Genomic DNA, 27,028 nt, shown 5'->3' on the forward strand with positions numbered 1-27,028 from the left:
CAATTTTTTAGAAATCATTTTCTTATCATTTTATAGATCAGTGTCTCAGGATCCTAAGTATCAACATTTTAGATTTAAGTTCAATGTCAAGAGATCAGTGTCAGGACAGTGGTGATTTAGAATTTGACTACCTTCACCTCATTTGCTGTTTCTTTGCTTTTCTTTAAAAGTTCAAAGAAGTTGATGTAATTAACTGTTTGAAAGATTTTCAACTTGTAATGCTCCCACAGTAGTAGTACTCCCGCAGTCAGGATTCTAACACAGTACGGCACTAAGGGCAGATAGCCTCTATAGCTTCATTCTTCGGTTATGGTGATTGTTAATCAGACACATGATAATTTAAAGAGGCATTTGATGTTTGATTTTGAGATTTTATTTCTAATAAGGTGTCATATGTGCCACCCCATGTCCCCTCAGAAACTTCCTTTTTTAGTTTTTCTCCCACTGTGTGTACTGTCAAGTGCTCTTCCTGGCTGGCAGAATTTGGCCTGAAACATAGCCATGCTTTAAATATGGTGCCTGTACAAATCCCAGAAGGTCCTGACAGTGACAAGTATTTGTGTCATTGGTGAGCATACAATAGCACGAAGGTGGCACCATTGGGATGTGGTACACATATTATTCACATAAGTATGGGGCAGTGGTGAGTTGCATTGAGAATACTTGCTAGGTAAAAACAATAACTGCAGATGCTGGAAACCAGATTTTGGATTAGTGGTGCTGGAAGAGCACAGCAGTTCAGGCAGCATCCAAGGAGCAGCGAAATCGACGTTTCGGGCAAAAGCCCTTCATCAGGAATAAAGGCAGAGAGCCTGAAGCGTAGAGAGATAAGCTAGAGGAGGGTGGGGGTGGGGAGAAAGTAGCATAGAGTACAATAGGTGAGTGGGGGAGGGGATGAAGGTGAAAGGTCAGGGAGGAGGGTGGAGTGGATAGGTGGAAAAGAAGATAGGCAGGTAGGACAAGTCGTGGGGACAGCGCTGAGCTGGAAGTTTGGAACTAGGGCCAGGTGAGGGAAGGGCAAATGAGGAAACTGTTAAAGTCCACATTGATGCACTGGGGTTGAAGTGTTCCGAGGTGGAAGATGAGGCGTTCTTCCTCCAGGCGTCTGGTGGTGAGGGAGCAGCGGTGAAGGAGGCCCAGGACCTCCATGCCCTCGGCAGAGTGGGAGGGAGACTTGAAATGTTGGGCCACACGGCAGTGTGGTTGATTGGTGCGGGTGTCCTGGAGATGTTCCCTAAAGCACTCTGCTAGGAGGCGCCCAGTCTTCCCAATGTAGAAGAGACCGTATTGGGAGCAATGGATACAATAAATGATATTAATGGATGAGCAGGTAGACCTTTGATGGATGTGGAAGGCTCCTTTAGGGCCTTGGATAGAGGTGAGGGAGGAGGTGTGGGCGCAGGTTTTGCAGTTCCTGCCATGGCAAGGGAAGGTGCCAGGATGGGAGGGTGGGTTGTAGGGGGGTGGACCTGACCAGGTAGTCACGGAGGGAACGATCTTTGCGGAAGGCAGAAAGGGGTGGAGAGGGAAATATATCCCTGGTGGTGGGGTCTTTTTGGAGGTGGCGGAAATGTCGGCGGATGATTTGGTTTATGCGAAGGTTGGTAGGGTGGAAGGTGAGCACCAGGGACATTCTGTCCTTGTTATGGTTGGAGGGGTGGGGTCTGAGGGCGGAGGTGCGGGATGTGGACAAGATGCGTTGGAGGGCATCTTTAATTACGTGGGAAGGGAAATTGTGGTCTCTAAAGAAGGAGGCCGTCTGGTGTGTCCTGTGGTGGAACTGGTCCTCCTGGGAGCAGATACGGCGGAGGTGGAGGAATTGGGAATCGGGATGGCATTTTTGCAAGAGGTAGGGTGGGAAGAGGTGTAATCCAGGTAGCTGTGGGAGTCGGTGTAAAAAGTGTCAGTGTCAAGTCAGTCATCATTAATGGAGATGGAGAGGTCCAGGAAGGAGAGGGAGGTGTCAGAGATGGTCCAGGTAAATTTAAAGTCAGGGTAGAATGTGTTGGTGAAGTTGATGAATTGCTCAATCTCCTCGCGGGAGCACGAGGTGGCGCCAATGCAGTCATCAATATAGCGGAGGAAGAGGTGGGGAGTGGTGCCGGTGTAATTACGGAAGATTGACTGTTCTACGTAGCCAACAAAAAGACAGGCATAGCTGGGGACCATACGTGTGCCCATGGCTACCCCTTTGGTCTGGAGGAAGTGGGAGGATTCGAAGGAGAAATTGTTAAGGGTGAGGACAGGCCAAACGAATGGGAGTGTCGGTGGAAGGGTACTGATGGGGACGACTGGAGAGGAAAAAACAAAGGGCTTGGAGGCCCTGGTCATGGCAGATGGAGGTGTAGAGGGATTGGATATCCATAGTGAAGATGAGGCATTGGGGGCTGGGGAAATGGAAGTTTTGGAGGAGGTGGAGGGCATGGGTGGTGTCTCGAACGTATGTGGGGAGTTCTTGGACTGGGGGGATAAGACAGTGTCGAGGTAGGTAGAGATGAGTTCAGTGGGGCAGGAGCATCTCTGCATACCTCGACACAGTCCTGTCCCCATTAGTACTATAAACCGATTGACTCCCACAGCTACCGAGACTACACCTCCTCCCACCCTGCCCCCTGTAAAAACGCCATCCCATTTTCCAATTCCTTCGTCTCCGCCACATCTGCTCCCAGAAGGACCAGTTCCAATACCGTACAACCCAGATGGCCTCCTTCTTCAAAGACCGCAATTTCCTCCCAGACGTGATCGACGATGCCCTCCACCGCATCTCCTCCACTTCCCGCTCCTCCGCCCTTGAGCCCCGCCCCTCCATCCCCCACCAGGACAGAACCCCACTGGTTCTCACCTACTACCCCACCAACCTCCATATACAGCATATCATCCGCCGTCATTTCCGCCACCTCCAAACGGACCCTGCCACCAGGGATATATTTCCCTCCCCTCCCCTATCAGCGTTCCGAAAAGACCACTCCCTCCATGACTCCCTCGTCAGGTCCATATCCCCCACCAACCCAACCTCCACTCCCGGCACCTTCCCCTGCAACCGCAAGAAATGCAAAACTTGCGCCCACACCTCCTCCCTTACTCCTCTCCAAGGCCCCAAGGGATCCTTCCATATCAGCCACAAATTCACCTGCACCTCCATACACATCATTTATTGCAATCGCTGCACCCGTGTGGCCTCCTCTATATTGGGGAGACAGGCTGCATACTTGCGGAACGTTTCAGAGAAGACCTCTGGGACACCCGGACCAACCAACCCAACCACCCCATGGCTCAACACTTCAACTCCCCCTCCCACACCACCAAGGACATGCAGGTCCTTGGACTCCTACATCGCCAGACTTAAAAACACGATGGTTGGAGGAAGAGCGCCTCATCTTCCGCCTAGGAACCCTCCAACAACAAGGGATGAACTCAGATTTCTCCAGTTTCCTCATTTCCCCTCCCTCCACCTTGTCTCAGTCAAATCCCTCGAACTCAGCACCGCCTTCCTAACCTGCAATCTTCTTCCTGACCTCTCCGCCTCCACCCCACTCCGGCCTATCACCCTCACCTTGACTTCCCTCCACCTACTACATCTCCTACGCCCCTCTCCCAAGTCCCTCCTCCCTTCCTTTTATCTTAGCCTGCTGAACACACTTTCCTCATTCCTGAAGAAGTGCTTATGCCCGAAACGTCGATTCTCCTGTTCCTTGGATGCTGCCTGACCTGCTGCGCTTTTCCAGCAACACATTTTCAGCCGAGACAATGGGTCGGCCAGGGTGGTCAGGCTTGTGGATCTTGGGAAGGAGGTAGAACTGGGCAGTGTGGGGTTCCTGGACTATGAGGTTGGAAGCTGTGGGTGGGAGGTCTCCTGAGGTGATGTGAGGTTCTGTATGGTCTAGGAGATGATGGTTTGGTGATGGAGGGTGGGGGCATGGTCAAGGGGGCGATAGGAAGAGGTGTCCTCGAGTTGGCGTTTGGCTTCAGCGGTGTAGAGGTCAGTGCGCTAGACTACCACTGCGCCCCGTTTATCTGCTGCCTTGATGGTGATATTGGGATTGGAGCAGAGGGATTGGAGGGCTGCGCATTGTGAGAGTGAGAGGTTGGAGTGGGAGAGGGGGGTAGACAGGTTGAGGCGGTTAATGTCCCAGCGGCAGTTGGAAATGAAGAAGTCGAGGGCGGGTAATAGGCCATCGCGGGGTGTCCAGGTGGATGCAGTGTGTTGGAGGTGGGCAAAGGAGTCCTCAGAAGATGGGTGGGAGTCCTGATTGTGCAAGTAAGCTAGGAGGCGGCGGAAGAAGTGTTCGACGTCACGGTGTGTATTAAATTCATTGATGAGTGCCAGGCCTCTAGGAATTCTCTGGCATGTCTTTGTTTAGCCTGTCCCAGGATAGATGTGTTGTCCCAGTTGAAATGGTGTTTTTTTTCATCCGTGTGTAGGGCTACAAGGGAGAGAGGGTCGTGTCTTTTTGTGGCTAGCTAGTGTTCATGTATCCTGGTGGCTAACTTTCTTCCTGTTTGTCCTACATAGTGTTTGTGGCAATCCTTGCATGGAATTTTGTAGATGACGTTGGTTTTGTCCATGGATTGTACTGGCACTCCAACCACAACGCCATAGACAAACGCATAGATCTAGATGCCATCTACGAACTCCTCAGAAGACGAACAAGAAATGACATCACCACAAACCCCAGGAACCCAATCCAGGAGAAAGATATAAATATAAAGCAGGAGACAACAGCTTCGCTTCACTTGAAGGTCGCCACTGATGATGTTACCTAGCCAGGTAATGAAACGTCTGGATATCAAACCTCAGTTCAGCGAGCAAAACTACACCCCAAGGCTGTTAAAGAAAATTTTAATCTATGTCCTCACGATAATTATGAGTGAGACTCAGAATATGATATTGGCACTAATATGAATACTATGGTGCAGAGGGCAACAATGTGCAAATGGTAAAGTGTAATTGCCACCTTAAATGACCCACCTAAACCACTGAATACTTTTGGGAACAGAATGAATTGCTGGTTTGGATCTTTGCTTCTGAACCAAACCTGCTTCTGACCTCTGACTTTTCTTTCTCAGCATCATGAAAGCTTAAATTAGTAACTACTTCAGCAATTAAACCATCCAGTAGCTTGTCTACTCATTTAATTTTAAATCAAATGGTTTCTTAGAAATGCTATTTTGGCCCAATGCCAAAATAAAAGTTTCTGATCCGTTAAAAAAATGTCACTTTCACAGAACTGATTTCCAACTGATATTTTTCGCTATTTTAGAACCCAATTTCCCAAATAATATTATTATAAACCATCACCATGAGTATAATAGTTCTGAATGCATTTAGATAGTTGAGTTTCATATTTATGGAGTTAACATAATCACATGAAAGGAAGCAATTCAGTGAATTGTTGAATGACTTTTGTTAGATATAAGAAGTGCTTCAAAAGTTTTAGGGAAACACTTCCATGGTCTTCTTTTTAGCTTTAATACCCATTTCATTCAATCCAAATGCCTGTAGAGTGAGTATCTCACATGATACTTCCTACAACAGTTTTTAAATAAGATTAGATTACCTACAGTGTGGAAACAGGGCTTTCATCATTACCTGCATAGGTTTTCCACAAGCAATTGCCTGAAGTACTTCACCCGTGATGCAAATTTTCTTTATATTATTTGATAAAATTATATTTTTAAACTTCCACCCATTTATTTCCTGGATGTTAGATGGGTAGCTCACCTTGCTATATATAACCCTAAAACTGTATGGCTGAAGTAAAACGTCTACATCATTCCTGGGTTGAGGAGCAAAGGCCTTAGAAAAGGAGGCTCACCAGGATGCAACTCGGGATGAGAAACTTCAGTTAAGAGAAGAGGTCAGAAAATTGAACACAATTCCTTGGTACAAAAAAGATTAAAGGTGACCTAGTGATGAGGTTTCAAGTTGATGAGATTCTGATAGAGAAGACAGAGAAAAACTATTCTCTGTAGAAAGGGATCAATAACCAGCCGGCGTAGATTTAAAACCATGCTAAATGAGAGATAAGTAACATGTTTTTACTTTGCTTTGTCAGAATCAGGAACACTTGAGCTGAAAATGTTATGGAGGCTAATCCTATGGATTATTTTAAACAGGGGTTGTATGAGGTAGATGATGATAAAGAATTTACAAGGGTTACAGATATTTTAAAAATGTGAAACTAAGCTCGGCTTTCAAAATATACAGGCATAATGGGCTGAATGATCTATCCTGTATAAATGTCTATAGTGAAACTGTAACAATTTTACATTCCTGCAGTACTATCAAGAACAGAATTCTACCTGAGTAATTGATGATTTTTGATGGAAACAAAAGACTAAAAATTTGATAATATTCAATTTCATATTGTATTCTTAGCAAATCATTATCAAGAAACATTATCAAGATTATTTCTTATTTTCTTTAATAAGAAATTTCATCGGCTCACATTTTTTCTCTTAAATGAAGTGACACTTGTCTTTTAGTCTGGAAATGGAATGAACTGCCACAGGAAATGATGTAGGCTGGTACAATTACAACTTTTAAAATGGCATCTGAATGGGTTTATGAATAGGAAGGGTTTAGAGGGACATGAGCTAAGTGCTGGCAAATGGGACTAGATTAGGTTAGGATATCTGGTCAGCATGGACGAGTAGACCAAAGGGTCTGTTTCCATGTTGTACATCTCTATGACTCTGTGACTGTAATTGTTTATGGTATGGATATCAAATTATGGACCTGGTTAACAAATTGCCTAAGGCCAAGAGACAGAGAGTAGATTTAATGGACTGGTATTGTATCCCTCTATAAGCTATATCTTTTTTCTCCTTATTCTTAAATTATTCAAAATGGCGCCAAATGATGGTGACAAATGAAAGCTTTCCACTGTATTTGTATGTAAAATGCACATGACAATAAAATTGTTCAGTCATTCATTTAATTGGTAGGATGTGACTAGAGGTATCCTCCAAGAATCTGTGTTGGAATTTCAATTATCCACCATGGTGGAATTGAATATTGAATGTTCAGATGTGCCAATGACACAAAAGGTCAGAGAATTGTATGTAGTGTAGATGGAAATTTGAAAGAGGTATTGATGCAGTGAATGAACAAAAGATGTAATCAAATATTAGATCATCCGTCTTGAATCTAAAAGGCTAAAACAAAACACTTTTTAAATGTGAAAAATTATAAGTACAAGAGGTCTAAAGAGAAAGTTGAAATATATAGTTAATTAAAATGTACAGCACATAAACAAAACATCTGATGGAATGCTTACCTAAATGATACAGAATTGGCATGAAACAAAACAGAAAATGCTGAAAAAACTCAGTAGGTCTGGTAACAACTGTGAAGAGAAATCAGAGTTAACATTTCAGGTCCAATGACTCTTCTTCAGAACTGATGGTAGCTAGGAAAAGTTGTTGCTTTTATGCAGAAGATTGAGGGGTGGGGAAGGGATAAGGTGTAAACGATAGGTGTAGATAGAGCCTAAACGGAGAGAAAAACAGTTGGACAGACAAAGGAGTAGATAACAGTCAGCCCAGAAGAATGAACAGCTGTTAGTGGCTAACAATGGGTTGTGTGTAATAAATCTGGTGTGTCAGGATTGGGTTAAGGAATTGGGAGAAGATTTCTCAAGCCCTAAAATTGTTAAGCTTGATACTGAATCCAGAAGGCTGGAGAGTTCCCAAGTGGAAAATGCGATGCTGTTCTTCCTGCTTGTGCTGAACTTTGCTGTAACACTGCAGCAAGCCTGAGGTAATGTGCTGGAAATAAAGCCCTGTTATTCCTGAGTCATCAGAGAAGTTAAAGATTTTAAAATAGTATGCAGAATTGCCCAATTTGCCTATCTTTTAGACCCAGGTTAACAAAAAGCATGGACTAGGTTTCTGAATTTAACAACAATGACAATTTTTTTTAACTTGTAATTAGACTCTAGCCACAAGTAAATAATTATGAACTGTTGGTATAACTTCACACATATGCATGTACACATACACACATGCTATTAATAGGAGAGGGAGGTCAAGTGGTAGCAATCCACAAAGAGATAGAAGGCAAGATAGAGGACCTCATTTAACAAGGGACAAGAAACATTGTTTAAACCAATAATACCACCGGGATCAAAGCATGATGTAATTGGGAAGTCTTAGTGGCCAAAAACACTGGAGCATCAAGACCTAAAGGTAGATTTAACAACCGCAGGAAAACAATTTTTTTTCAGCTTTGTTAGCAACAAATGTTTGAAATGTTCAAACTGATATTAAAGCTGCATTTCAGCAGGGAGATCAGCTTTAGAAAGGACTGCTTCTTCGTCCTCCAAAAGAGGCACCAAGTGCAGTGGGGACACTTTGAAAGTTAAATAAGTGTGTGAATAGCCTAAGTGATGCCTCTGGAATTTGGTCTTCTCAGTTAGGTGTGTCTTATTAAAATTGGGTCATCTTCAGACCTTACCATGTCCTACTAGCATCTTAAGAAATAGCCTTCAGGCATCTTTATAAGATGTGTACACGCCTTTCTGCTATAATACGAATTTTGTTAATGTGAATTCGCTATAACACAATTGACGAGTTGAGGACACCGTTTCTAAAGCTCAAACTTATAAATTGTATTTTTTGATTATAATGCAATTCTAGCCCCATTAATTTAAATGATGCAGCTATTACATGATTATTTTTATAACACGGGATTGCAGGAGAATGGAACTCCTGCGTGATAGCAGAACTGACTGTAGTCAATTTTTTTAATGGGGTGGGAGCAATGAATTTGAAAATATTCATTTAAATGGGCTTAAAGCAGAATTCAAAATGGGAAAATAAAACAAAGAACTGCCGTGCTTTGAAACATTAATTTTGCTCTCTGTTCACAGATGCTACCAGAACTGCTGAGTTTCTCCAACAATTTCTGATTTTGATTCAAAATGGGAAGTCAGGATTCTGCAGCCTTTAAGTACATTGATTTGGAAATCAGACGGAATGAATCAAGTATTAATTTGCATCAACAATCCTTTTTTTGGAAAATGTTAGCCCCATTTGCTAATTGTTAAAGTAAGGCTTCGCAAATAAATGCTGTAGCTTCCAAAACTGAAATGAAGGTATTCTGAAGTCTCATTGCATCGCTGAATTGGCTGGGCATCCAAACAAGGCCTGAGGCCTGTTTTTGGAGGGTTAGAGTTGAGTACAAGTACAAAAAAAATCCCAAGGTGGAAACTGTTATTCAGGGAAGCAAAACATCAACAATATTCAAAGTGAAAAATTGTGTTTTGAAATTTTCATGATTGGGAGATGCCAGCAACATAAAACTTCTGATTTTTATTTATGTGTCTCATGCAAATCTCTGTGATGGATTCTCAAGTGCAGGAGGGTTATAACTTTTCTTCTGGGAAAGGCAGGTAAATGTTGCTCTTTAACTTGGGAAGCTAAAAGATTTGAAGAGTAGGTTAAAAAGGACATTAGCAGTAGAGAATTATGCACTTGATGAGGCATTTCTTTAGCAAAACTATTGGAAGAAATTCTAAAAATGAATGCAGCAACAATACCCATTCAGTGTTACAGGGACAATAAGTCACTATGGGGTAACATACGCTGAGTGAAACGTGTGAATGAAAGAGACTGGGGATCGATAGTGCAATTTTAAAACAGGTGGTGGAGAATGGAGAGACCTCCAAATTAAAATCGTTGGATAACTACTGTCAGCAATTTGATTGTTTTGCTATGAAAATGTCAAGTTCTAAGAAGCTGTTTTTTATATTGGCACAAGGATGGTTGGTATTTTTAAAGTGCAAGTTTAAAGTAAGGAATATAATTTGTTGTCATTATATATGTTTAGATTACTTACAGTGTGGAAACAGGTCCTTCGGCCCAACAAGTCCACACCGACCTGCCACCCACCCATACCCCTAACCTAACACTACGGGCAATTTAGCATGGCCAATTCACCTGACCCGCACATCTTTGGACTGTGGGAGGAAACCGACGCAGACAGGGGGAGAACGTGCAAACTCCACACAGACAGTCGCCTGAGGCGGGAATTGAACCCGGATCTCTGGTGCTGTGAAGCAGCAGTGCTAACCACTGTGCCACTGTGCCACCCACTAAGTTTGATGTTTGTGTTCTTTGATTATTATAGTTTGATTAATATAAAAGAAAAAAAAGGATCTGTTATCATCTAATACGATCTGAAGAGATGCCTGAGACTGACTGGAGTAAGGGAACAAAACAATTAAATATATTAATGAAGAGTTGCTTTTGAATTAGTTGCACACATCTGAGGAGCTTGTAATCCGTGGTGTGTGAGTTTTATTAAATCTAGATAACTGAAATTACTGAAAAGCATTGAGTTCTGTTTAATAAATAGTTATCTTTTGATGTAAAAGAGACGTGAGTGCCCACCCGTACTTACAAACTATTCTAATCCCCACCCACTAAAGCTGAATGCACAATTGAAATTCTGTGGCCAAAGATACTAATGTGCCCTTCAGTGATGACAGTCACAGCAAGAATAATGTTATATGTAGGCAAAAGTAATTTGTGCATCCGATGCATTTTTTTCAAAAAGGGGTCACGGAGACAGTCAATCTTTCCATAGCAGTACGCTGAGAGATGAGCATCTAGCTGTCAGGTCTGAGAATTAAGATTGACAGGTAACTGTTCTCACTCTACCTCCATGCCAGTGATGATCCAATTAATCAGCACCCTTTTCTCATGCTGTATAAAATTATATCCCTTTATTCCTGTCTATTTCTTATATAGCTTGTTGACTGCAAGACTAAAAGTTTCAACTTCTTTCCTTTTAGCAATGTTTAAATTCTGTACAATCAAGCAATTTTTCATAACCTTTATCACAGTATAGACATTCTTATGAAACAGATTAAACCCCTCAAATATATTAAAAAGATAGTCTAGACCCTAACATTTTCTTATTTTAAAGGTAAGTGTAAGTTGTGTTCTGGATGCATTCAATTGGTCAAACTACTAGGCTCGAAACAAAACATACTTTATTCACATACTGTAATTAGAATATGGACAAACTAAAAATAAACGAATTAGCTTATCTGTAACTCTGTTGTAATGCTTCACAAAATTATATTAGCTACTGCTAATTAAATATCTTAATATAGAATCATCCTGTAAACATACTCTTGGAAAAACAAATTCAGTAAAACAGGTTATATCATATGCAATTCTAACAGCAGGAAGAGAACCTCAGCTTTTAGCTGTAACAGGGAGAGGAAAAATAGTTTCTACATCCAGCTTCAAGATCCCAGCAGAAACTACTACTGAAAAACTAAAACTAAAAATCCTGATTCATTGGGAGCTTGACCCCACCCATTCAGGCTGCTTCTACAGTTCTGACTTCAGGAAAAAAAAACCAAGACCTCATAAACTGTTTACTTTATTAGTTTTGAAGCAGACTACTCATTACCTCTAACTCAAACTTGCTTCATTAAAATAAGGCCAAAATCCATCTCTGAAAGCTTAGGTATCCTCACAACAGGGGTTTGAATTCGTTTTAGTAAAATAAAAGGCTTCACCTTAACACAAGACTGTGAAACATTATTATCCAAATACTTAACACATTCACCCAAGATTTCTCTCTCTATTACATTAATGGACTGTTGACCCATTTAAAATAAACCTGGGAATCTTCAGCATCTGTTAGGTACCCTTGTTTCTGATCCACTCAATAATATTTCATTCTTAGTGAACATTATTACGCTTATATACTATTCAGCCTACAAACAAAAAAACCTGTGCAAGTTTCAAATGAAATTCTATTTCAGATTTAACAGTATAATGCTTGAACTTAACAAAATATACATTATTAGTAAACAAAACCAATTACTCATGTACTGAAGTTATAAATATACACCTTTTAATGTGTTTTTTTTGAAATTGGAATGAATATACTAAGCTACACTTAAGCCATTAAGCACAAAAATAGAATAATAGGTACCATAAAATGTATGTCTGTGTCTATGAACAAATTTCAAGGTGATTGTATTCATTTTTAAGATCAACTTTGTAGAAGAAGACATCCACTTTTTTATGGGGTTAAAAACAATGACTGCAGATGCTGGAAACCAGATTCTGGATTAGTGGTGCTGGAAGAGCACAGCAGTTCAGGCAGCATCCAAAGTGCAGCGAGATCGACATTCGGGCAAAAGCCCTTCCTGACGAAGGGCTTTTGCCCAAAACGTCGATTTTGCTGCATTTTGAATGCTGCCTGAACTGCTGTGCTCTTCCAGCACCACTAATCCAGAATCCACTCTTTTATCCCAACTTCATAGGGATAACAATGAGAAAACATTTACTTTGTGATCAAGCAATTACTGTTGACCAGAAGGATGCTGATATTTTTTCTTTCACTTTCTCCATGTTGTTAGTTGGTTGCTTATCAGTCACAGCATCCTGTTCTAAAAGAGTTGACTCCATTTTGTTCTGTGTTGATGTCCGGGAAAGTTTTACCTCCAGCAAGGTGTAGAAGTTGACCCTAAAGGAATCTAGTTGTGATATCTCAGCATAATATTACAGATTAATCCATTGCAGTGATTGTAACAAGGTCATCCAGGTGGACCTCATAGAATATGAGTTCCCTGGTTAGGGCTGTTAATCTGGTTCAATCAGGGAACCCTGGCTGACAGATAAGAACAGACATCTTGTTCACCCTGAGAGCTGCCTCTGAGGGACCTGAGCTTGATCCATGTCAAGGACATTCCACGTATAAATAAAGGATGACTTGGTGATGGGATACCGGCCTCTGTGGTATCCCATTCATCCATATTAGCCAATCGTATTTTTTTTTAACCAGGTTCAAATCAACGGCATGGTGGAACAGTGGTTAGCACTGTTGCCTCACAACGCCAGAGACCTAGGTTCAATTCCTGCCTCATGTGACTCTCTGTGTGGAGTTTGCAGATTCTCCCCGTGTCTGTGTAGGTTTCCTCCGGGTGCTCCGGCTTCCTCCCACAATCCAAAAACATGCAGGTTAGGTGAATTGGCCATGCTAAATTGTCCATAATGTTAGGTGAAGGGGTAATGGAGGGGAATGGGTCTGGGTGGGTTGCGCTTCGGCGGGTCAGTGTGGACTTGTTTGGCCGAAGGGCCTGTTTCCATGCTGTAAGTAATCTAAGCCAGGATTAATCTTAAAGCACTGTTTTGCCATAAAAGCAATGAACTGTGCCCTGGCCATATAGAAGTCTAAGAATGTATAAACTATTAAGATAATTAGATTTTTTTTGGCCTTAATTTGTCACTCTGAGAGATGATTGAATTTGACTTTTGCTACCATCTTTCCCTGAGAAAATTCTGAATGCATTTATCTTGTTATAACTTAACTAAATAACACTTAATGTTTGATAATGTGAGATTAAGTGACAGCACAGAGACAAGATTAGCTGTTTGTTTCAATTGGAAAATACAAGTCTTGCTAGATTTCCATCGAACCAAAATGATATCCAAACTTGTGAACCATTATGAAAGGTACTTATAATTATGAAAAGAAGGAATCCATACTTTACCTCCTTCATGCGAACAGTAAAGTTCATTTTCTTTCATTCTCATTGCCACTATATCGGAATCCTCTTCCGGATGCTGAATAAAAGCAAATTTCACAAATGGAAACTATAAAATTAGCAATTATATTTAGAAGAAAACAACTTACGTGTTTATTTACATCAAGTATAGCAATATAGAAAACTGTAATTCATTGTATCTACATTCAAAGCCTTTGATTTGTATCTTTTGAATTGAGACACTTGGACAGAAGATATTTCTGCTTCATTCAGAGAAATATTTAGCTGTATAATGTTTTAAAATTTTTATAATTGCAATATTTTAGGTAAGTAAAACTCTACATAAATGAGTACAAACAGAATGTACTGCTTCTACATTGTCTCACTCAGTCACTATTGAACTGAGTACTGACAGCTTTGCATAGATCACCAGGACTGTGTTTTAATTTGTGTGGTTCTACTGCAGAGCAATCATTATACAAAAAACTTTTGGGAAATTTCAGGCACTTGTCTTATTATTTTCCATCAATTTTCTTTCCTGTTAAAATGAACAGACAGAAAGACATTGCCCTTGATCTGTGGGGACTGACCTCTTTTAGAAGCTTACAGACTATAAATTGACCCCCTTCAGAGAAAGGAGAAGTAAACTGAAAGCAAAAATAAGAAGTAAGGTGACAAAGAAACACTATAAACTGAGTCTTGTACTGGAGATCCCAATCAGGTGGTATTTGGTTGTTTCATTTCTTCAAATACAGGAAATATTTGTTACTGTATGTTGGTGATGTTACTGATGCAGAGGGAGAAACCAGTAAAACAATTTAATATTTGGAAATGGATGCACTGATTGTATAGAGACACTGTTCTGAGATATTCAAAACAAGTCAGACCAGTATGCATCATTTGGAAGTTTTACTGCTTTTTTCTTCTGGGATAGAGCAGTAGATTTTGTTTTCCACTACTTCCTATTTCATTATGACCTGCTGCTCTCCAAATTTTTAAAACATTGTTCATGGCATGTGGGTGCCACAGGCCATCCCCAGATAACTGAATAATATCATGAGCCTTTTCACATTGAATCCCATGACAGGAAGCATAGAAATGTTGTAGTGAAGAAGGATTTTTTTCCAGACTGTTGTACCTATAATAGCTGAAAAGGTTATCAACTTTTGCCACTTTCAAACTCTTTATCCACAACGCTGTAGATTATGACACTTATGTGCATCACCAAAATATTTATAAATGTAATGAGGATTTCTACCTCTATCAAACGTCTAGACACTAAATTCCAGATCCCCAACACCATCTGTATCAGAAAAAAAATTAACCCTCTTCTCTAGTTCTTCAACTTAAATGTATAATCCCTGGTAATTGAGTTTGCTGCAAACAGAAATAAGTCCTTCTTATATGTGCATCTATCTAGGCCCCTCAAAATTTGATGCATCTTTATTAAGTCTCCTCTGCTTCTCTGCTCCAAAGAACAAAACCCCATCCGTTCCAATTACTTTTATCATTGCTAAAGTTCTCCAGTCCTAGCAGCACTTTTGTAATTCTCCTCAGTCATAGAGTCATAGAGATGTACAGCATGGAAACAGATCCTTCAGTCCAACCCATCCATGCTGACCAGATATCCCAACCCAATCTAGTCCCACTTGCCAGCACCCAGCCCATATCACTCCAAACCCTTCCTATTCATATATCCATCCAAATTCCTTTTAAAGGTTGCAATTGTACCAGCCTCCACCACTTCCTCTGGTAGCTCATTCCATACATGTACCACTATCTGTATGAAAAAGTTGCCTCTTAGGTCTCTTTTAACTCTTTCCCCTCTCACCCTAAACCTATGCCCTCTCGTTCTGGACTCCCTGACCCCAGGGAAAGGACTTTGTCTATTTACTCTATCCACAACCCTCATAATTTTGTAAACCTCTATAAAGTCACCCCTCAGCCTCCGATGCTCCAGGGAAAACAGCTGTTCAGCCTCTCCCTATAGCTCAAATCCTCCAACCCTGGCAACATCCTTGTAAATCTTTTCTGAACCCTTTCAAGTTTCACAACATCTTTCCAATATTAAGGAGACCAGAATTGCATGCAATATTCCAACAGTGGCCTAACCAATGCCCTGTACAGCCGCAACATAACTCCCAACTCCTGTACTCAATACTCTGACCAATAAAGAAAAGCATACCAAACGCCTTCTTCACTATCCTATCTACCTGCGACTCCACTTTCAAAGAGCTATGAACCTGCACTCTAAGGTCTCTTTGTTCAGCAACATTCCCTAGGACCTTACCATTAAGTGTATAAGTCCTGCTAAGATTTGCTTTCCCAAAATGCAGCACCTCGCATTTATCTGAATTAAATTCTATCTGCCATTTCTCAGCCCACTGGCTCATCTGGTCAAGATCCTGTTGCAATCTAAGGTAACTTCTTTGCTGTCCACTACACCTCCAATTTTGGTGTCATCTGCAAACTTACTAACTGTATCTCTTATGCTCGCATCCAAATCATTTATGTAAATGACAAAAAGTAGAGGACCCAGCACCGATCCTTGTGGCACTCCACTGGTCACAGGCCTCCAGTCTGAAAAACAACCCTCCACCACCACCCTCTGTCTTCTACCTTTGAGTCAGTTCTGTATCCAAATGGCTAGTTCTCCCTGTATTCCATGAGATCTAACCTTGCTCACCAGTCTCCTATGGGGAACTTTGTAGAATGCTTTACTGAAGTCCATATAAATCACATCTACCGCTCTCTGATCTCTGGTTGATCACAACATTTTTTTTATAATCTGCACAGAAATTGGCCTAAAGCTAGTTTCAGACATGTGTCAAAGACAACTCTGGCACAGACACTGAAACCGATCTGATATGTAGAGTTCTCAGCACCAATGAACTTTCGTACACATCTTTGTGCTTGGTTCTTGCATAGAAACTGTGTGTTGCATGATCAGCGATGCAAGCCTATAACTCATAAAAAGAAGCTTCATAATGGACTAGTGCAAGTCATAGAATCCCTACAGTGTGGAAGCAGACCATTTGGCTGATCAACTCCACATTGCCCTCTTAAGAGCAGCCCACACATCCCTGTATTGCCATGGCTAATCTGCCTAACCTGCACACTATGGGAAATTTAGCATGACCAATCCACATAGGCTGCACATCGTTACATTGAGGGAAGAAACAAGAGTACCAGGAGGAAACCCATGCAGGGAGAATGTGCAAACTCCACACAGACAATCACCCAAGGATGGAATAGAACCTGGGTCCCTGGTGTTGTGAGGCTACAGTGCCAACCACTGAGCCAGTGTGCCTTCCCAATACATTCCTCATTGAGTTTAAGCTTTTTTGGGGTTAGAAAATTTCAACATAAATTCAGTATAGTCAGTATGTCTTGTCGCATGCTTGTTATGGAAAACATGAAAGACATAGATGTCCTTGGTGTAGTTAAGTGCAAACTGTGAATGATGGTCAAAGTAAATTGATGGTGGCTTTAAGTAAAAAATGGGGTCTGCAGATGCTGGAGATCACAGCTGAAAATGTGTTGCTGGTCAAAGCACAGCAGGCCAGGCAGCATCTCAGGAATAGAGAATTCGACGTTTCGAGCATAAGCCCTTCATCAGGAATAAGAGAGAGAGCCAAGCAGGCTAAGATAAAAGGTAGGGAGGAGGGACTAGGGGGAGGGGCGATGGAAGTGGGATAGGTGGAAGGAGGTCAAGGTGAGGGTGATAGGCCGGAGTGGGGTGGGGGCGGAGAGGTCAGGAAGAGGATTGCAGGTTAGGAGGGCGGTGCTGAGTTGAGGGAACCGACTGAGACAAGGTGGGGGGAGGGGAAATGAGGAAACTGGAGAAATCTGAATTCATACCTTGTGGTTGGAGGGTTCCCAGGCGGAAGATGAGGTGCTCCTCCTCCAGCCGTCGTGTTGTTGTGTTCTGCCGGTGGAGGAGTCCAAGGACCTGCATGTCCTCAGTGGAGTGGGAGGGAGAGTTAAAGTGTTGAGCCACGGGGTGATTGGGTTGGTTGGTTCGGGCGGCCCGGAGGTGTTTTCTGAAGCGTTCCGCAAGTAAGCGGCCTGTCTCACCAATATAGAGGAGGCCACATCGGGTGCAGCGGATGCAATAGATGATGTGTGTGGAGGTACAGGTGAACTTGTGGCGGATATGGAAGGATCCCTTGGGGCCTTGGAGGGAAGTGAGTGTGGAGGTGTGGGCGCAAGTTTTACATTTCCTGCAGTTGCAGGGGAAGGTGCCGGGGGTGGAGGTTGGGTTGGTGGGGGGTGTGGATCTGACGAGGGAGTCACGAAGGGAGTGGTCCTTGCGGAACGCTGATAGGGGAGGGGAGGGAAATATATCCTTGGTGGTGGGATCCGTTTGGAGGTGGCGGAAATGGCGGCGGATGATACGTTGTATGCGGAGGTTGGTGGGGTGGTAGGTGAGAACCAGTGGGGTTCTGTCTTGGTGGCGGTTGGAGGAGCGGGGCTCAAGGGCGGAGGAGCGGGAAGTGGAGGAGATGCGGTGGAGGGCATCGTCGATCACGTCTGGGGGGAATCTGCGGTCCTTGAAGAAGGAGGCCATCTGGGCTGTGCGGTGTTGGAATTGGTCCTCCTGGGAGCAGATGCGGCGGAGATGAAGGAATTGGGAATATGGGATGGCGTTTTTACAGGGGGCAGGGTGGGAGGAGGTGTAGTCCAGGTAGCTGTGGGAGTCAGTCGGTTTATAATAGATGTCTGTGAGCTGTGGGAGTCAGTCGGTTTATAGATGTCTGTGAGCTGTGGGAGTCAGTCGGTTTATATAGACATGAGATACTGTGAATGTTGTGGGCCCTAATAACATTCCAGAAATAGCGCTGTCAAATAAAGGTGACAGCAGGGTGGAAATTGGAAGGGAAATTGATAGTTTTTTCCAATTCTGTTCAAAAGAGGGAAGCTGCCAATGATGTCATGGATGCACCAGAAAAAGAATTGTGACTGCGGCCCAAGTAGGACTGGATCAACGAGTATTCCATGTACCCCACAAAGAGACAGACATAACCGGGTCCCATGTGGGTACCCATAGACACCCCAATGACCCACAGGAAGTGAGAGGAGTTCAAGGAGAACACGTTCAAAGTGAGAATGAGCTCAGCCAGACAGAGGAGGGTGGTGATGGATAGGAATGGGTCAGGCCTTCTTTCCAGTAAGAAGTGGAAAGCTCTGCAGCAATCCTGATGGGGGATAGATGTGTAAAGGGATTGCATGTCCATGGTAAAGAGAAGGGGGCTGGCGCCCACAAACTGAACATTTTAACAATAAGTGTCAGGCAATCTAATCAGGGAGTGACTGTATAAGTGAATCTTAGAAACCCCACAGTGTGGAAACAGGCCCTTCGGCCCAAGAAGTCCACACTGACCCTCCCACCCAAACCCATTACCCTATATTTACCCCTGACAAATGCACCTAACCTGCACATCCCTGAACACTATGAGCAATTTAGCATGGCCAATTCACCTAACCTGCACATCTTTGGATTGTGGGAGGAAACTAGAGCACCCGGAGGAAACCCACGCAGACACAGGGAGAATGTGCAAATCCACACAGAGAGTCATCCGAGGCTGGAATCAAACCCGAGTCCATGGCGTTGTGAGGCATCAGTGCTAATCACTGCGCCACCGTGCCACCTCGTGTCAAAGAAAAAAAAAGTTGAAGTAGGAGGGAAATAGATTTCTGTGAGGTAGGAATGGGCAGAAACAATGGGTCTGCTCAGGCAATTCTATTTGTGGATTTTGGGGAGAAGGTAGAAGTGGGCTGTGCAGCATTAGGGTTGAAAGGCTGTCGGGGAAGATATGAGGTGAGAAAAAGTTGGTGACACTTGCGAACACAATAGCTTTATGTTCGATCATGACACTATGGTCTAAAGGCAGATAGGAGGAGGTGTTGAAGAGTCAGCGCTCAGCGTCTACAATGTAAAGGTCAGTAAGGCAGACAACAACAGACCACACTTGTCGACATGTTTGATGACAAAGTCAGGGTTGGATCTCAAAGTATTGTCAGTTCAGAGGGAGATAGGTTCAAATGGGTGAAGGAGACAAAGAAATCAAAGCAATCAATCAACAGTTCTCAATGGACAGGTCAAGTGCAGGTAAAAGGCCAGGGGGAGACATTAATTGAAGTTATAATTGAAGATTGAGTTGCAGATGATTTGGAATCTTTGGGGTATATAGATGTATCTTTTGTCGGTAACAAGAGTTGACTGGTCTACAAATGACAGAGATCTTTTTTGTTTCCAATAAATGTGCAATTGGTTCTCAGATAAATGAACAGCTTGGAACTGGAACAAGTTACAGAGAGATGTTCAGTTCTTCCTCAGCTCAGGAATGGTGTCTCTGCTCTCTGCAATCAAAACTCACTGTAACACTGAAGTGAACTAGCTTTATCTTTTCTGCAACATTTGTTGCAAATTGTGACTTTTAACTGATAAGCCACTTGTATAAGTGAATTGTCCTCCTTGTGCCCCTTACCAGTGAAACATTGGGAGAAAGATGACTGAAGCAACATGCTAGCCAGCAGAACAGTCATAAGGATCATCTCAACAACCAAATCTGGAAACAATGACTATGGAAATTTCTTTCCGTTTTTGCTCTCTGTTCATAACTTATTTTACTATGTCTATTCGTGTTTATATGAAAAGGGAGTTTATTGGGGATTGGAGGTTTGATTACTATTGTTATATGCCGATGGTTTATATCTATTTACCTGTGGCTAGAATCCAATTATTTGTAAAAAATAATAATTCTGTTTCACTATAGAAAGTTGGCCGATGCTTTATACCAACCTGGATCTGAAGGTCAGGTAAATTGGGGAACTTTGCATGTTTTTTATAACTTTAACTTTTGTGATGACTCCAGAAAGAGCAAGGCTTAATTTCCAGTGCACTGCCCCAATGAGGCATAACAACACCCTTCCTTCTCACCAACAGCCAACACTTTGAGCTGTTCAGTGGGTTTGGCCCAGAAATTCAAATTGCCCAAACTTCATGCTGCTAATCCAGGATTTGTTTAGCATCCTTGCCCACCTGACCCAAACCCAATTTGAAGTTCCTTGAGTCAGAAAAATTCTATAAAGTTAGTTTATTTCCAACACTGAGTCTTTCACAACATACTACTCAGGAAATGAGGATTTCTGGTGGATTACCTGTGAAGGCTCTGAGTGCTTGATTATTTCAGAGCTTCAGACAAGTTAATAGATTCCATATTACAGTGACCTACATCCAACAAGTGTTTAGGATATATTAAGGTGGGGTAGACTACCTTTTATCAAGAAGAGAATGTGACTAGCCAAGAGATAGTGGACAACTTGGAACTCCATACACCTTGTTTGCTTTTATCTTATTTTCAAACTCACTGAAGTCCTGAAAATGGAAAACTGATGCTTCACCTTGAAGCATCTATTTAATCTTGACCTACAGCCAGCTGTACCTGTTGCATTCTTTATTATAATTTTTTTCAATTTTAGTAGATGTGTAAAGTAACTGATCCATTAACACTATTGTACAATAAGATCTGATTTGCCTTGTAAAATAAAAGCAACTTGGTATTTTATCTTTAGTCAGCAACTGGATGAGAAAAAGATAAATGAGTCTTTTATGATCAGTTCAGTAGGATTCAGTCATCACTAGCTTTATGAATGGGATATACCTAATTTCCATGGTGGTCCCATGATGATTATGCAAATGGATCATTACATTTTAAGAACTGCTTCACCCAAACAGTGATGAGGCTATGGAATTATCTGTCACAGAAAGCAATTGAGACTAAAATATTGAATGTTATCAAGAGGTTTGATACAGTTCATGGGAGGGGGTGGGGGTTGGTTCACTCAGTTGGCTGGATGGCTGGTTTGCAATGCAAAGTGATGCCAACAGTGAGGATCCAATTCTTGTACCAGCTGAGGTTTATCATGAAGGTCCCACCTTATCAACCTCACCCGTCGCCTGAAGCATGATGACCCACGTCTTAACCATCACCAAATCGCTTTTCTCTCTCTGTGATGAGAGAGCAGTCCTCTGGAACTGTGGCAACTATACCATTAACCTTTAGATGCAGTTCTTCAGGTTGAAAGAATCCAAGGGTATGGGAAGAAAGCAGGAGCAGGGTACTGAGTTGGATGATAAGCTGCAATCACATGAGGTGGTGAAGCAGACTTGAAGGGCAGAATGGCCTATTCCTGTTCCTACTTTGTATATTTTTATATTTTCTATGTTTCTATATTTTAGTTTTACTTATGAATGGTCTGAAGACTAGAATTCTAAATCCTAATGCCACAGAAATATAAAAAGCTCGCGGTAAAGTGTAGTTATAATTCAGAATAAGATGTATATTGTGGAACTTCCTCTATTATGTACTAAATGGTTAATCATCTGAGAAGGTGTACAAGCACAGTTAATCATTTTATTATTTCTTACCTCTAATGTTGGCCATCTTTCTATCATGATGACATGCCATGCAACTTAGTAAGTTTCATATTCAACTGTACTCACCTGAAAAGCAGTTTCTGTGAGTTTCTGGATCCATTCTTTGCAGTCTGTCTTTTCCGTTAAAAACGTGTACAGTTTCAAAGTTGTTTCTACTGTAAAGGCGCTTGAATCCTTTGACCAGTTTTCTGGAACAACCTCAGATATTCGGATACAGTCGCTAATGCGAATGACCTTTCTGTCTATCCTTTTTGTGATCTGCTTCTCGGATAAACTGGAGCCCTCTTTGAACTCAAAGTACTCGAGGCGAGCGACAGACTGGTTGCTCTGGGAGTAGAGGATTAGCCAGACCCTCTTCCATTTCTGAGGGGAATAGAAAAGACACACATTAGAATTACTGGGAAGGTGGAATTAGGCGCACAAACAGGTCAAACACCGTTCATTTGAGAATGTTAAAACAGTGCACAGCGTCCAATACTGTTCACCATTCACAATAACAAGAAATTATTGAATGGCTTTGTAAAATGATAACTGGTGTATGTTTGAATGGTCGCTGGTACTTGCACACAGATGTACTACTGTCTTGTGTTGGCTACACGCCATGATCTCAGACCAAATTGACAAAACTCTACACAAAACGAAAAGGTGAACTTCATCTGCCTTCTCAAGGTATGACAGGTCGGTTTTTTTTTGACAATCGCTGTCTACAGCTCAGTTACAAACAATGCAAATAGATTTAGTTCAGAGGATGAGTCTTAAGGAAGGGTCACTTGACTTGAACCGTTAACATTGATTTCTGTCCACAGATGCTGCCAGACCTGCCCGAAACTTTTCCAGCAATTTCTGGTTTTGTTTCTGATTTACAGCATCCGGAGTTCTTTCAGTTTTTATTGAACAAATGGATTTACAATTGTTCAAAGCATGCGCCGATTTTACAAAAGCGTCTTGTTGAAAATAAATCACTCTGTAGGTTGTCAATAATAAACACAAGAATCAAAATGAAATAACACCATAGATGCCTTTAAATCTAAACATGTATTCCTAGTAGTGTCCCTCTTGTTAGGAGATCTATATACAATGTACGACTCATTAAATATAATTCCCAACATGTGAGCTTAGTTTTAAAGAACGTGATCAAACTCTCCGTTTGTCGATATCCTAGAGGGGGAGAATAGTGTTGGATATTATTCTCATGAACGGAAACAAATTAAGATACCTTCCTGAATTTATGCTGCTGCATACAAAGCGGACCTTCTTTCACGACGTCTTCCATATCTGTAGATTTGTTCCACAGACACTTTGAGGCTAATGTTCAGTTCTGTTGTGGCGGATATGCTTCGTTTCCGCTTCGAGTTTCCGTTAGTTTCCAAATGCAGAGCAGTGGCGTGTACACCAGGAAGCATTGGGAGGGGTACAAAGTGATGAGCATCCTTCACATAACCTTCATATCAACACACGCAAAAAAAAAAGTTTAATCTCAAAGCAGCTTGTGGATGTTAAATTGAGCACCAGCTGTCAAAAAGCAATGCAACTTTTTCTAAACAGCACGATCAGTCTTTTGAAAGTGGCAATGAGTTTTTAGGTGGCCATTGCTCGCATTGACCTTTGTCAAGACGCTATTTTATGATTTCTCATGCTTCTTGCTTCCCTTCCTTTCGTCATCGAAGAAGCTGCTGCACAACTGAAGGTAGCAAAAACTAAGGATAGGCTCAGAAACGCAATGGATGGTTTCCCATCTATTATCAGAAAACAAAACACCAGGTTCACGTGTTATCTGAAAACACTCCATCTCAACCATCAGCTCCCTAGCTCTCTCTGATTTGTCACAGTGCTTGTCTGACATCCAATACTGGGTGAACAAAAATTTCCTCCAACTAAATACTAGGGAAGGTGTGTTTGGCACCCCAAGGTAAAGACCTTTCCTGACCATGGTTTCCATCCTTGGTAACTGTCATAACCTGACTGAGGCCACTACCAATCTTTGTGTTGCAATTGGGTTTGAGTTTTCAAGCACATATCACTCCATTACTGAGCTACCTGCTTCCACTTCTATAACATTTCTTGACATTGATCTTCCCTCAGCTCATCTGATACTGAAACCTCATCCATGCTTTTGTTACCTTGAGACTTGATTATTCCTGTGGAACAGTGGCTTGACTCCTATGTTGCACCCTTTGTAAATCTGTGTTCACATTGATGCGAGTGGATTGTCACATTGAAGGTGGAAGATAAATATTCATGTTGATAGATTGTCACCCTCATGTTAATATATTAAAACTATTGCCTGCATCCCATTGTCTCCCTAATATTATTCGAACATGCTCATTGACCTTCATTGGACCCCCATCCAGTAAATATTTGTTTACATATCCTCCCTTCTCATCTACCTTCCCTGAGTCTCTGGCCCCCTCCAACCCCATATGCAATCAAGATATATGCATATCTCCAATTCTAGTCCTCTTTGCATTCCTGATTTTAATTCCTGCAACCCTGGCAATCCTGCTTTCTGCTGCTTTACCTCTAAGGTCTCAATTCTTTCCCTAAACATCTCTGTGACTCCCCATCTCTCACTTCTCTTTTAAGATGGTCTTAATATCTTTTTTTCTTTGATGAAACTTTAAATCATCTTTCCTGATTCCCATATGATGGTGTCATAATGATAAAGCAGAGCCCCAAAATACTATGGACATTGTAAACAATTAACTCCTTTTTTTAAGGAAACCTGCTTCCATCAAAAAGTTGACTGAGATGTAAATTCCGTTGATGTCTGAAATTGTATGAGAGATCCGTGGAATTTTACATCTGTAGAGTGTCAGTGGAAACTTTCAACAGAGAGAGAAATGTAACAGGAAGAGATAATAAGGGGCTGACTATCTCCTCCAATCTACAGAATACCACTTCTTGTAGAATATTAGTGTTCTGGCCTTCCAGAAATATACAGAAAAAATGGATTAGAAACCACAACAGCACTAGAATATGTTTTAGTCCTCTTAGTTGACTTGTGTACTGTGACATTCAGAGTTAGTATTAAAAGCACCAACACAGGTAATGAAAAGGGAAATAAAACTCTCTCACTTCAAGTGCTGGGAGGTGACTAGCCAGTAAGCCAGTCAAAAGAAAACACGATATCAGAAGGATCCTTGCGTGAAGTGCTCAAAGCCAATGAGCTGAGCCACTGCTGAAAGAAAATGAATAAAAAAGGTGTAATTGTTCTGCAAAGCCAAGAATCTCAAAACACAATGTCAATATTACCAGTCATTATGGTGGAGGTAAGATTATTGATGAAGTAGCTGAAGGTGGTTGGACCCGAGGAACTCCTGCAAAGATGTGCTGGGACTGAGATTACTGACCTCCAATTATATCTTGTCAAGTTTGTATCTGATTATAGGGAGTTCTCCCTCTGATTCCCTTAGACTCAGGTTGCCAGTGCACTTTGATTCTACATTTATTCAAATGCAATCTTGCTGCCAAGGGTAGTCACTCTCACTTTAGCTCTGGAATTCTGCTTTTTTGTTCTTGTTTAAACTAAGGCTATAATGGGATCAGGAGCTGAGTGGTCCTGGTGGAACCAAGTCTGAAACTCTGCTGCCTGTTAGCACTGATGATGGCACTTTCCATCACTTTACTGATAGTTGGGAGTAGACTGATGGGGTGGTAATTAACTGGTTTGGATTTGTACTGCTTTTTATATAAGTGGGGCATACCTGGACAATTTTTCATGTTGTTGGGTAAATGTCTGTGTTGTAGCTACAGATCATTCTGCTATAATGTGTGTTTCGTTAAAGCGAATTTGCTGTAATGCAATTGACAAATTGGGGACACTGTTTCTAAAGCACGAACTTTTAAAAAGTGTGTTGGTTGTAACGTGATTCCAGCCTCAGTAGTTTAAATGATGCTGCTATTACGCGATTTTCTTATAATATGGGATTACACGAGAATGGAACTATTGTGTTATAGCAGAACTGACTGTATATTGGAACTGCTCAGCAATGGCGCAGCAGGTTCTGGAGCACTTGATTTCAGTGCTGTTTTGAAATGTTGTCAAGGTCCATAGACTTTGCAATATCCAGTTCCTTCAGCCATTTCTTGACATCATGTGGAATGAATCTAACTGGCTGAAGATTGGCATATGTGATACTGGGCACATCTGGAGGAGACCGAGATGGAACAGGCTCTTGGAACATTTTACTGAAGATAGTTGCAAATGCTTTAGACTTAACTCCCCCATTATTGATGATGAAGAGGTTTATAGAGCCTCTTCCCCTAATGAATTGTTTAATTGTCCACCACCATTCATGCACAGAGGTTTTGGGAGGACTGCTGAGCTTGGATCTGATTTGTTGTTGTTCAGTCATTCAGTCCTGTTATCACTTGCTATTGGCATGCAAGTAGTTCTGTTTTGCTGACATCTAACATTTTAGGTTTGAATGGTGCTGTTCCTGGCATTTCATCTTCAGTGAGCCAGATTTTACAGTAATCGTGGAGTGGGAGATATACCAGACCTTGAGGTTGTATTGGAGTATAATTCTGCTGCTAATGGCTACAGTGACTCATGTATGTTCAGTGTTTAATTGCTAGATTTGTTCTCAGCATATCGCATTTAAGATTGTGATAGTGCAACGCAACACAATGTAAGGTATTCTCAAATTGAAAATGGGACTTATGTCTCAAAAGGACTCTGTAGTGATCATTCTTATCAATAAAGTCATGGACAGATGCCTCTGTAGCAAACAGATTGCTGAGGATGATATTAAGTATGTTTTTCCCTTTTGCTGGTTCCTCATCACCTGTTGTAGACACAGTTTAACAGCTGTGTCCTTTATGACTTCACCAATTTGGTCAATGGTACTGTGGCTGAATCACTCTTGGTAATGGACATTGAAATCCCCAACCCTGAGTACATCCTGTGTCCTTGTCACCCACCATGCTTCCTCTTAGTTGTGGTCAACATGGAGGAGGACTGATTCATCAGCCAAGGGGAGGGAGGATGACTTCTATACATGCTAACATGTTAATCAGAAGGAAATTTCCTTTGTCATGCCTAACCTGATGTCAAGCTTCCACAGCT

At 41.8% G+C, this 27,028-nt stretch overlaps 1 protein-coding gene across 1 annotated transcript in view; it reads right to left on the minus strand.

Moving 5' to 3' along the window:
- LOC132826488 (docking protein 1-like) overlaps positions 1-23,256 on the minus strand; it is a 48,506-nt gene extending 25,250 nt beyond the window's left edge. Inside the window, exons 1-3 of the mRNA XM_060842447.1 lie at positions 23,177-23,256; positions 22,027-22,323; positions 13,524-13,596 (exon numbers count right to left, since the gene is read on the minus strand). Coding sequence (XP_060698430.1) covers positions 13,524-13,596; positions 22,027-22,323; positions 23,177-23,233 — 427 coding nt within the window. The 5' untranslated portion in view covers positions 23,234-23,256. The remainder of the gene's footprint in view (positions 1-13,523; positions 13,597-22,026; positions 22,324-23,176) is intronic.
- Between the last annotated feature and the right edge of the window lie 3,772 nt (positions 23,257-27,028).

Source organism: Hemiscyllium ocellatum, chromosome 22, assembly GCF_020745735.1.
Source record: "Hemiscyllium ocellatum isolate sHemOce1 chromosome 22, sHemOce1.pat.X.cur, whole genome shotgun sequence".
NCBI classification, from domain to species: Eukaryota; Metazoa; Chordata; class Chondrichthyes; order Orectolobiformes; family Hemiscylliidae; genus Hemiscyllium; species Hemiscyllium ocellatum.